The sequence below is a fragment of the Macaca thibetana genome, chromosome 12 (assembly GCF_024542745.1).
Source record: "Macaca thibetana thibetana isolate TM-01 chromosome 12, ASM2454274v1, whole genome shotgun sequence".
NCBI classification, from domain to species: domain Eukaryota; kingdom Metazoa; phylum Chordata; class Mammalia; order Primates; family Cercopithecidae; genus Macaca; species Macaca thibetana.
In genome coordinates this window covers 39,287,809-39,300,052 of record NC_065589.1, presented here as the reverse complement: position 1 = coordinate 39,300,052, position 12,244 = coordinate 39,287,809, and the positions used below count along the sequence as shown (strand labels likewise).

The 12,244-nt window shown below is 38.9% G+C and overlaps 1 protein-coding gene across 41 annotated transcripts in view; it reads left to right on the top strand.

Annotated features, from left to right (window-relative positions):
• The window catches only part of ABI2 (abl interactor 2), a 113,740-nt gene that overhangs the window by 30,193 nt on the left and 71,303 nt on the right, over window positions 1–12,244 (top strand). For all 41 annotated transcript variants that reach the window (XM_050750874.1, XM_050750848.1, XM_050750868.1 and 38 more), the window contains one exon: window positions 8,771–8,938. In XM_050750874.1, coding sequence (XP_050606831.1) covers window positions 8,771–8,938 — 168 coding nt within the window. The remainder of the gene's footprint in view (window positions 1–8,770; window positions 8,939–12,244) is intronic.

The following is a 12,244-nucleotide window of genomic DNA, read 5'->3' as shown; positions in this document are numbered from 1 at the left end:
GTCCTTATTTGGCAGAAGGGACAAACAAGCTCCTTTGGCCCTTTTTTATAAGGACACTAGTCCCATTCATGAAGGCTCTGCCTAATCACCTCCTAAAGGCTCCATCTTTTAACACCATCACCATCAGAGTTAGGTTTCAACATGTACATTTTTGCGGGGGGACACAAAAAATTCAGACTATAGCAATGAATATTTAGAAATTAAGCAGTTTTGGCTGGGCGCAGTGGCTCACGCCTGTAATCCCAGCACTTTGGGAGGCCGAGGCGTGCAGATCACAAGGTCAGGAGATCGAGACCATCCTGTCTAACTTGGTGAAACCCCATCTTTACTAAAAATACAAAAAATTAGCCGGGCATGGTGGCAGGCGCCTGTAGTCCCAGCTACTCAGGAGGCTGAGGCAGGAGAATGGCGTGAACCCGGGAGGTGGAGCTTTCAGTGAGCAGAGATCGTGCCACTGCACTCCAGCTTGGGTGAGAGAGTGAGACTTCGTCTCAAAAAAAAAAAAAAAAAAAAAAAAAAAAAAAGCAGTTTTGGCTGGGCGTGGTGGTTCATGCCTGTAATCCCAGCACTTTGGGAGGCCAAGGCAGGTGGATCACAAGGTCAAAAGACTGAGAGACTATCCTGGCCAACATGGTGAAACACATCCCTGCTAAAAATACAAAAATTAGCTGGGTGTGGTGGCACATGCCTGTAGTCCCAGCTACTCAGGAGGCTGAGGCAGGAGAATTGCTTGAACCTGGGAGGTGGAGGTTGCAGGGAGCTGAGATCCCACCACTGCACTCCAGCCTGGGCGACAGAGCGAGACTCCATCTCAAAAAAAAAGAAAAAATTAAGCAGTTGTATAAAGGCCTTTTTAAGTTAGTTAATGTAGTCTATTTTATTTTAGGATTAAAAAAACCTTAAATTTATTTAAAAACAATTTGTGTTGTCATGTGAGATTGGTTATCAATGATAAAGGTTCTTATTGGTAAGAGGATGAGGAATGCTTTAAACACAAGGTGAAGTGTTGGGTGGAGCAGATTATTTTGCCTTAGATTTTGAGAAGCTGGAAAGGGGAAATGGGATATGATGAAGGGAAACAAATTTGGTGGTTTGGGGTAGAACAGTTGAGGCACTGTAAATAAGAAGTAAGAAGAATTAAAGCAGTGTAAGTAGAATTTAGATACCGAGAATGACCTGATTCAGGCTAGTAAGTGACTTTTGCCTAGAGATCAGTCTGACTGGGGCTCAATATATGGCCTAGCTGTGAAACAACAGATGATGAATGAGAAGCCCAGCATGCAGAAAAGAAGTTTGCTTGGCATGCCAGAGATTCTACCAATATTTAGGGACATGGCTTTCCAAGATCAGGAAACTTCTGAGTTTAGAACATTGAATCAACATAAGGTTAAATGGGACTCTTGTTTAGTCTCCTTTGACTCTTATGCTGTTGCTAATATCATTTATGAAGTCAGGAAGGACCAAAATTAGGGTAACAACTTTCAAGGATGACCTATTCTCTATTTATTCAAGAGTAATACATTACTGAGGAGAAGCGTGGCCTCAGCATGAGCACTAGCTCCACAGGTGTGACTGATGGCTGTCAGTGCTTTGTAAAGCATATTCCCTTGCAAAAAGATCTGAATATGTGTGTCTGGCTGCCACAGCAATCCTTGCTTGAAATAAAATTTTCCATTACTGTTAGAACAGTTCTGGAGAAGTCTCCTGTTGGTCTGTCTTGAGTCAGTGCCTTAGCCTGTCAGTGTCCAACAGGTTGGTATACTTTTGACAGACTTGGGTCATGTGTCTGTCCCTGAGGGGATGGGAATCAATTCTCAGGCTTAAATCACCATATGAAAGTGAAATTCTGTTGCCAGAGAGCAGTAATGGATGCTGAACAAGAAAATGTTCGGCTGGGTGTGGTGGTGTGTGCCTCTAGTCCCAGCTACTTGGGAGACAGAGGCAGGAGGATCACTTGAGCCCAGGAGTTTGAATCTAACCTGGGCAACATAGTAAGACCCTGTCTCAGCAAAGAAAAAAGTTCTCTATAATGGTGGTTTGCCACACTGAATTTTTTTTTGGCATGGGACAGTTTGCTGCACTGACTTTTCTTTTTTTGTAGGAAGCAGTATAGAAGTTGCCAGTATGCTGACACATAAAGGAAAACAGAATGAAAACTAAAAAACAGGAGAAAGTCAGAGCCTGTTGTGTTGCATGGCAATAAAACCAGATGAAGAATAACCTGTTTTCAACCAGACAGTTCTTTATTTCTATTTAAAAAATGACTGTTCTGTGCAAATACAGGAAAATTTAAAAGGGCTGTTAACATAGACATTCTTCATCCTTTTGCCTAGATTGAATGATGTCCTGTGTCTTATAGTGTCGTTTATTGAGCAACGGAGTACCCTTTCTCAAGGCTGTGTCTGTGCTAAGTTTGCAGGAATCGAAATTTTGAGTGATTCTACTATATTAGTGAGGAAGGCTAGTGAAGAATAATTACTTCCCTTGTGGTCCTTCTTGAATCCTCAGGAGATTTAACTAAAAATAATTTTTTGTTTGTTAGAGGAAACATTTCTGATGAGTTCTGCTGTTGACAGATCAGTTTGGAAAGAAAAGAGCTCTGCAGTTGATCAGCATGGTAATATATTTCTAGTTCATTTGTATGCTGGACCCTGGATGACATAGTTCCTGTGATCTCAGTTATTCTGGCAGTAGCTCAGCTAGTTCATATCCACAGTTGTGGCAAAAAACACTTTTGTACTGAAACAAGTGAAGTAGATAATGTGGCATCCAGAGTGTGCTGTTGTGGTCTGTTTTTCATCTAAGCATGAAATAATGATATTGAAAAACTGTTTTTAATTATAAGAGGAATATATAATGTTAGATAAAATAACCTGTACTTTCATTGTGAACATTTCTTTTAATAATTTCTAATATAGCAGTACAAGGTCATGTTGTTTGGAGGTTCTGGGAGTAGTTGCTTTATATTCACATTCATGTAATTGGGAGTATGTTACCTTTGGGTCCCACTACATTGTAAATACTGAGTTTTACTATATTTTGAGTATTTTGTTTTTTCTATTGGTATTTAATTTAATTAATTAATTTATTTATTTTGAGACTGAGTCTCACTCTGTCGCCCAGGCTGAAGTGCAGTGGCACGATCTTGGCTCTGTGCAACCTCTGCCTCCTGGGTTCAAGCTATTCTCCTGCCTCAGCCTTCCAAGTAGCTGAGTTGACAGGTGTGGGCCAGCACACCTGGCTAATTTTTGTATGTTTAGTAGAGACAGGGTTTCTCTATGTTGGGCAGGCCGGTCTTGAACTCTGGACCCGAGGTGATCCACCTGGCTTGGCCTCTGAAAGTGCTAGGATTACAGGTGTGAGTCACCACACCCAGCCTGTATTTTAAACACTTTTGTTTTGAGATGGTCTCACTCTGTTGCCCAGACTGGAGTGCAGTGACGTGATCTCAGCTCACTGCAGCTTTGCCTCCTGAGTTCAAGTGATTCTCCTGCCTCAGCCTCCTGAGTAGCTGGGACTACAGGCATACACTACCACGTCTGGCGAGTTTTTGCATTTTTAGTAGAGACAGGGTTTTTACCATGTTGGCCAGGCTGGTCTTGAACTCCTGGCCTCAAGTGATCCGCCTGCCTCGGCCTCCCAAAGTGTTGGGATTACAGGTGTGGCCCAGCGCGCCTGGCAGTATTTTAAATACTTTTACATTAAAGAAAATTTTTGTGTGAGTATATAGGAGCATATAGGTGTATATATTTATGGGTTGCCTGAGATATTTTGATACAGGCATACAATGTGTAATAATCACATTAGGGTAAATGGGATGTCCATCACCTCAAACATTTACCCTTTGTGTTATAAACAATCCAACTATACTTTTCGGTTATTTTAAAATGTAAAATTAAATTATTTTTTATGAAATCACCCTGTTGTGCTAGCAAATACTAGGTCTTACTCATTCTTTCTATTATGTTGTATCCATTAACCATTCGCACTTTCCCCCTACGTCCACCATTCGCACTTTCCCCCTACCTCCCTGCTCCCCTACCTCCCTATCTTTCCTTCTACCTCCTCCTCTCCTACCTCCCCACTTTCCCCCTACCATTCCCAGCCTCTGGTAACCATCTTTCTACTCTCTATTTCTATGAGTTCAATTGTTTTAATTTTTAACTCCCACAAATAAGTGAGAACATGTGATCTTTCTGTGCCTGGCTTGTTTCACTTAACGTAGTGACCTCCAGTTCTGTCTATGTTGTTACAAATGATTGAATCTCATTCTTTTTTATGGCTGAATAGTACTCCACTGGGCATATGTACCATATTTTCTTTTCTTTTCCTTTTTTTTTGAGACGGAGTTTTGCTGTTGTTACCCAGGCTGGAGTGCAGTGATGTGATCTCGGCTCACTGCAACCTCTGCCTCCTGGGTTCAAGCAGTTCTCCTGCCTCAGACTCCCAAGTAGCTGGGATTACAGGCATGCGCCACCATGCCCGGCTAATTTTGTATTTTTGGTAGAGATGGGGTTTTACCTTGTTGGTCAGACTGGTCTCAAATGCCTGACCTCAGGTGATCTGCCCACCTCGGCCTCCCAAAGTGCTAGAATTATAGGCGTGACCCATTGCACCTGGCCTGCACCATATTTTCTTTATCCATTCATCCTTTTTTTTTTTTTTTCAAATTTTATTTTGAGACAGGGTTTTGCTTTTGTCGCCCAGGTTGGGGTGCAATAGCATGATCTTGGCTCACTGCAACCCCCGCCTCCTGGGTTCAAGTGATTCTCCTGCCTCAGGCTCCTGAGTAGCTGGGATTACAGGCACCTGCCACCATACCCAGCTAATTTTTGTATTTTTAGTAGAAATGGGGTTTCACCATGTTAGTCAGGCTAGTGTTGAATTCCTGACCTCAAATGATCTGCCCGCCTCAGCCTCCCAAAGTGTTGGGATTACAGGTGTGAGCCACTGCATACTTGTACATTGGCTAGGAACTGAACCCGGGCCTTCTGTGTGGAAGGCGATTCTACCGCTGAACCACCGCTGTGCTGATTTATCCATAGAGCAGGTAAACAAATGGCAGCCCTGGTCCTTTAAACTTTATCTTGAACTTAGAAATAACAAGAAAAGACCCTTGAGCCCCAAATAACTTTTTGATGAGCATGCAAATGTAAAATACATTTCAGAAAGATTTAAAAATCTTTTGGACCTCTTATGCTTTATAATTATTCCTTATAGTTGACTAGGATGGAATGCTTAATTTTCAGTTTCTATTATTTTATATTAATGCACATACACATATTTTTTTAACTAAATTTTTTTTTGAGGGACACGGTCTTGCTTTGTTACCCAGGCCAGAGTGCAGTGATGTGATCATGGCTCACTGCATCTTTGACTTCCTGGGCTCAAGTCATCCTCCCACCTCAGCCTCTCTAGTAGATAAGACTGCAGGGGGTCCACCATCATGCCTGACTGATTTTTAAATTTTTGTAGAGTTGAGGTCTCACAATGTTGCCCAGGCTGGTCTTGAACTCCTGTCTTTAAGCAATGCTCCTTCCTCAGCCTCCTAATGTTGTGGGATTGCAGACATGAACTGCCATGCCTGGCCAGCGTTATGCTTTCCTCTTTTTGATAATGGAAGTACTACATGCCCAAGTTAAAAAAAAAAATTAAGCCATATTGAAAACATTTAAAAAATCCGAATCAACTTTATTTCCAACATTCAGAGAAAACTTAGGTTATCATTTTGGAGCTTACTTTTTGGACATTTTTCTTGTGCTCGTATTTACACACAGGCACATACAGAATTATGATGATTATGTTCAAGATCCATTGTAATCAGGTTTTTTTCACTTAGTTATATCGTAGCTATCTTTACGTAGCAGTAATGATAGCAATACCATTTTAAGTTACTGCATTAATGTACTATGTGAATGTATTGTTTAGTCAGCCTCATGCTTTTTCTCTTTCATCATTAAATGAGTTAATGAGCATGAATATTCTTGTCTATACCTTTTTCTTATTTGATTATTGTTTATTCACATAATTTAAAGCTACAAATGTAGCGAAACTTGTAAAACTTCAGAGTGAAATATTGAAGCCCTTGAGGTATTGGTATTTTTATTATTATTATTATTATTATTATTATTATTATTTTGAGATGGAGTTTTGCTCTTGTTGCCTGGGCTGGAGTACAGTGGTACAATCTCTGCTCACTGCAACCTCTGCCTCCTGGGTTCAAGCGATTCTTCTGCCTCAGCCTCCTGAGTAGCTGAGACTACAGGTGCACGCCACCATGCCCAGCTAATTTTTGTATTTTCAGTAGAGATGGGGTTTCACCGTGTTGGCCCAGGATGGTCTCAATCTCTTGACCTCGTGAGCCACTGCACCTGGCCGAGGTGTTGGTATTTTTTTAGTATGATATTGTTGCTTGGTGAAGCCAGAGAGTTGTATTTCATAGTGTCAGTCTCAGGTGTTTCAGAATACTGCTTCAGTCATATCCTGAAGTGATTCCAGAATTGCTATATTGCAGCATTTTTAGGGGTAGCTGTAAATTTGAAAATGTATTTTCGTAACACAATAATTGAAGGCTGGTGGGGAAGATGATGGAGATGACATCTCCAATATGCCCTTTGATAATATGTTGGCAGTAAAATTAATGGCTAAGAAAAAGTTATTTATATTTATGAATGTTGTAATTTTACTATTAGTGTCATGATTTGCAAGCCAAGACAGAGGCTTTTTACAAATAAAAAAAAAATGCTATATATGGTGGTTTATAGTGTTTCACCTATGGTAAAGCTACTTGTGTCCCCAGTGTGGACCTGTTTTAGTTACTGGTAAAAGTAATAATGAAATAGAAATGTACTGAAAATTTTACTTGGAAGATTAGTGGGGGTGTGGTTTATTTTTTACACATTTATTTAAGACGTCTTGAAATGGTATACTGATTTAGAAGATACATACAAGACAAATAATCTGAGAATTACTTTCATTTTTCTGAATTAGCTGTGTAGAGTCTGTTAAGAATTCAATTTTTAAAAACTGGTTAAAAATCTGACTGAACATTTGCCATTACTGATATTCTCAACCTGCCTTTTTCTTCATACTGCTCATCATGTTACCTTTATTTTGCCTGTACTTGATTTTTATTCACCTTAATTCACCTTAGTAATTTATGTGGATCTTCTCCCATGGTAAGTCCTTGAGAGCAGATACAATGTTTTAAAATTGCTCAACTCTGAGCACAATGTTTTGTATATATGGTATATACTTGTGGATTATATTGAATGAATGTGTCACCTTTTTTTTTTGTAACAAAAATACTCTCTTTCTTTGTAGCACTGATCCTTAGAATTTCCTCCTGACATTTTCTGTTACTTTTATTTTATAGAGGATGGGACCAGATTTGTTTGCTTCTTTTATTAATGAAAATACTTGCTAAGCCATCTATAAATATTTTTACAAAATTGAATATTATTATTTCCATTTCATTGAGTAAAGCCTTACTCTATGGGATCAAGATCAGGAAAACTATTTATCTCTCTCAGGCTACGTGTTTTCTGGGGCTGTTATCTTTTGTTTGTTTTGAGACGGAGTCTGGCTCTGTCACCCAGGTTGGAGTGCAGTGGCGCGACCTCGGCTCCCTGCCAGCTCCGCCTCCTGGGTTCACGCCATTCTCCTGCCTCAGCCTCCCAAGTAGCTGGGACTACAGGTGCCCGCCACCACACTCGGCTAATTTTTTGTATTTTTAGTAGAGACGGGGTTTCACCGTGTTAGCCAGGATGGTCTCAATCTCTTAACCTCGTGATCCGCCCACCTCGGCCTCCCGAAGTGCTGGGATTACAGGCGTAAGCCACCGCGCTCTGCCTGGGCTGTTATCTTAATGCTTACAGAACTTTATTTGTATTTTTTTCTTTATATCTGTTTTTAAAATTTTTTTACTTTTTGTGGTTTTTTTCATATTGGTTTTTTCATGTTCATATATAAACCGGTCACAGTATTTCTTAGGCATAATTAATGGATAGAAATCTTAATTTTAAAATGGAAAAGAAGAATGAGCCTGACTGCATGTGTCAACTTAATTTTTTTAAAAAATTGCTTAATGTTTAGCTGGGCATGGTGACTCATGCCTGTAATCCCGGCACTTCGGGAGGCCGAGGCAGGCCAATGAATCTCTTGAGCCTAGGAGTTTGAGACCAGCTTGGGCAACATGGCAGTTTACATCTTGAAGGGTTATAACACAATGTTTTGGAGGGAAGGATCCTTTTATTACTTTTAGTTTATAATAATCATTATTACCATTTTATTTATCATATCATTATTTATAATTAAATTTTTTTTTCCTGGATGCTTTTATATAATCAGACATTATGTTCTGGCCACATTTCACATAATAGAGTGAAAGGAAAAGAGGAATTCAGAAAAGCAGAAGAAAGTGTGTCAAAATTTATACGTTCAAATCAGTGCTACCTTTCCAAGCAGTGTATAATTTGCTACCATTGCTCAAATTGTCCATTGGATCTCATTTTCTAGATAATGGCTTTAGAGTTTTATTTGCATCTGTACAAAAATGTGTCTATTCAACATGAAAACATTAGTTAATTCAGTCAGTCGTTGAGTTTGGGGTTTATGTGATACCAGTAGTTTTCACTTTCTGGTGGATTCGTTTTTTTACTTTCTGGTGGATTCAGTTAACAGAATCGTTGTGGTGAGTTTTTTGTTAGGTTAGATTGCTAGAAATGGGTTATCTTTGAATTAATGATCACTGGTTTGTTTTTTTTCCTAGTCAGCAGATAAGCAGAGAGCCCTAGAAGAAACCAAAGCCTATACCACCCAATCCTTAGCAAGTGTTGCCTATCTGATAAACACCTTGGCCAACAATGTCCTGCAGATGCTGGATATCCAGGCATCCCAGCTACGAAGGATGGAATCTTCAATCAATCATATTTCACAAGTGAGACCACAATATTTTCCTATTTGCCTATGAGGAACCCTTAATAATAAACACAGGCTGTCTGTAATGCTGGCAGCTTTTATTATGTAAGTTAACTCACATGTACAATTTGGAAAATAGAAACTTAATATTAGGTTGTTCTTTGATTATATCTTTTTGTGGGTGGTTATCTGTGTGATTTTGATAAGAAAGTAAATTGTGAATTTTATTAAAACTCAGTTGTCATGGTAACATAAGCAGCCCTATAATGAAACTTCATCCTTCCCCCCCACTTTTTTTTTTTTTTTTTTAACAAATTTCTTTTTTTTTTTTTTTTTTTTTAACAAATTTCTTTGTTTTTTTTTTTTTTTTTAACAAATTTCTTTTTTTTTTTTTTTTTTTTTTGCGACGGAGTCTTGCTCTGTTGCCCAGGCTGGAGTGCAGTGGCCGGATCTCAGCTCACTGCAAGCTCCGCCTCCCGGGTTTACGCCATTCTCCTGCCTCAGCCTCCCGAGTAGCTGGGACTACAGGCGCCCGCCACCTCGCCCGGCTAGTTTTTTTTTTTTGTATTTTTTAGTAGAGATGGGGTTTCACCGTGTTAGCCAGGATGATCTCGATCTCCTGACCTCGTGATCCGCCTGTCTCGGCCTCCCAAAGTGCTCGGATTATAGGCTTGAGCCACTGCGCCCGGCCAACAAATTTCATACTTCTTTATCAATTTAAAAAGATAAACTTGATAGATTGGTGGCATGTTCAAAATTTTTTTTTTCTTTTGGTAGGATTTATGTTTATTGGGATGGTACTATATCTGCAATAATGGAAATAGTAGCAAACCTTACAAAATTATTTTTATTATATATAACTTAAAGTTTATCACTTTATGGATTTGTAAAAGTGTTTTAAAAAATGTTAATCTGTCTTCATTATAAAAGCCATACTCATGAAAACCCAGAAAAAGAAGAAAAAAAGTGGAAAAATAAAAAACCATTTTACCACTTACCAAGCTTTTCACTGTTAATATTTTGGTATATTGCCTTGTAATCCTTTTTCCTGTAAGTAGTTTTTTTTTTTTTTTTTTTTTTTTTTTGAGACAGAGTCTCTCTTTGTCGCCCAGGCTGGAGTGCAGTGGCCAGATCTCAGCTCACTGCAAGCTCTGCCTCCTGGGTTTACGCCATTCTCCTGCCTCAGCCTCCTGAGTAGCTGAGACTACAGGTGCCCGCCACCTCGCCCGGCTAGTTTTTTTTGTATTTTTTAGTAGAGACAGGGTTTCACCGTGTTAGCCAGGATGGTCTCAATCTCCTGACCTCGTGATCCGCCCATCTCGGCCTCCCAAAGTGCTGGGATTACAGGCTTGAGCCACCGCGCCCGGCCAGTAGTTTTTTTAAAATGTAGCTGTGGGCTGGGCACACATCTGTAATCCCAGCACTTTGGGAGGCTGAGGTGGGAGGATTGCTTCAGCCCAGGAGTTCGAGACCAGCCTGGGCAGCATAGCAAAACCCTGTTCTCTACCAAAAATACAAAAATTAGCCAGGTGTGGTGATGCACGCCTGTTGTCTCAGCTACTTGGGAGGCTAAGGTGGGAGGATCATGTGAGCATGGGGAGGTCTAGACTGTATTGAGCTGTAATTATGATGTGCACTCCAGCCTGGAAGACAGAGTGAAACCCTGTCTCCAAAAAAAAAAAAAAAAAAAAAAAGTAGCCAGGATTATAATATAATAGAGTCAGTTATAGAATAGGTATAGAATTTTGGGTTCTGCTTTTTTAACTTAGTGTTAAAGCAAACATAATCTCTTGATGTTGTAAGTTCTTCATAAACATTCTCAGTGGCTGCATAATGTTGCATGTATATGTTATGTCTTTCATAATCATTCCCATATTTTGGGGCCATTTAAAATAATACTGCAGTGAAAAACCAATTAAATTGCAAAATGCAATTTAAAAAATATAAAAATGATAAAGGTTTTGGTTTGTGCCTGCCTTTTTTCGAAGAGATCTTTGAAATGTTGTATTTTAGCACCTTGTCATTTGAATGATTTAGTATTATTCAACACTCTTTTTAGACCTAAATGATTAGAACTATTCTGGAATAAAAATAACTTTTAAATATGCATATTATTACTACTTTTTTAATGTCTTGAGAGTTCAGGGCTCTTTTCAAATGGACTGTTTTTGAGAGTCTAAAGTTTAGCAAATTTATATAACTGGACCAAATATAGTCCAGATAATAAAATCAGATATGGTATTTTTGAAAATTTATCAGACTGGTTTAGAGGATTTCTTATTTAATATTATTTAATCTGAAATCTGAATTTGCCATTATAAGGGTTTCTTCACATTTTATACAAACTTCTGCAGACATATTATTTATTGCTTGTTATATTGTATATCTTAAGTTAAAAAAAAAGAATTGGTGAGTTTTAATGAGTGTAAGGTAAATTTCAGTTTGAAAAGGCCTCCTGAAGGAAATAATCAATGGAATTTAAAATGATTAAATAGATGAAATTTTTTTTTTTTTTTTTAAAGAGACAAAGGCTTGCTCTGTTTCCAAGCTGGAGTGTAGTTGTACGATCACAGCTCACTGCAACCTTGAACTCCTGGGCTCAAGGGATCCTCCTGTCTCAGCCTCCCAAGTAACTGGCTGGGACTACAGGCACGTGCCATGCTTGACTGATTTTTTTTTGTTTGTTTGTAGAGACAGTGTCTTGCCATCTTGCTGTGGCTGGTCCCGAATTCCTGGGCTCAAGCAGTCTCCCGCCTCAGTCTCCCGAGGTGTTGGGATTACAGGTGTGAGCCACTTCTCCTGGCCTGAACTTGGTTTTCTATGGAAGGAGGGAGGTTGACAAATTGCTAATCTGATACAGAATTTCAAGATCTATTCTTGAGAATCCTAAAATTCTTCCATGTTTGAAGCATTAGCAAAGGATGTTAAAAATAAACTTTTTTTAAAAAGAACAAATATAGAAGAGAAACTAGCATATTAGAGTTCCTAAAAAGGAGGAACTAGTTTTATTAGGCATTAGGGGAGAGTAGGAGAGATTATGTGGGTAAATGATGACAACAAGCAAATAGCAATCAAGGATAATAATTTATTTTCTGTTTAGAATTTTGTAGTACTTTGGTAGAAAAGTGTTGGCAAGCTCAAGGAGGAAGGTGAATATTCAACCACCCTAGATTTTGAGTATATGTATTAATTCATTTATTGAGAACATTTTCTTTGGGAGTATCAATCATATAAATTGGCATTTAATATGGTCAATTAATGCTATCTTTTAAAGCTATTTTAATGGATTAAGTAAAAAACAGAAGAATGGATAGAGATTAGTAAA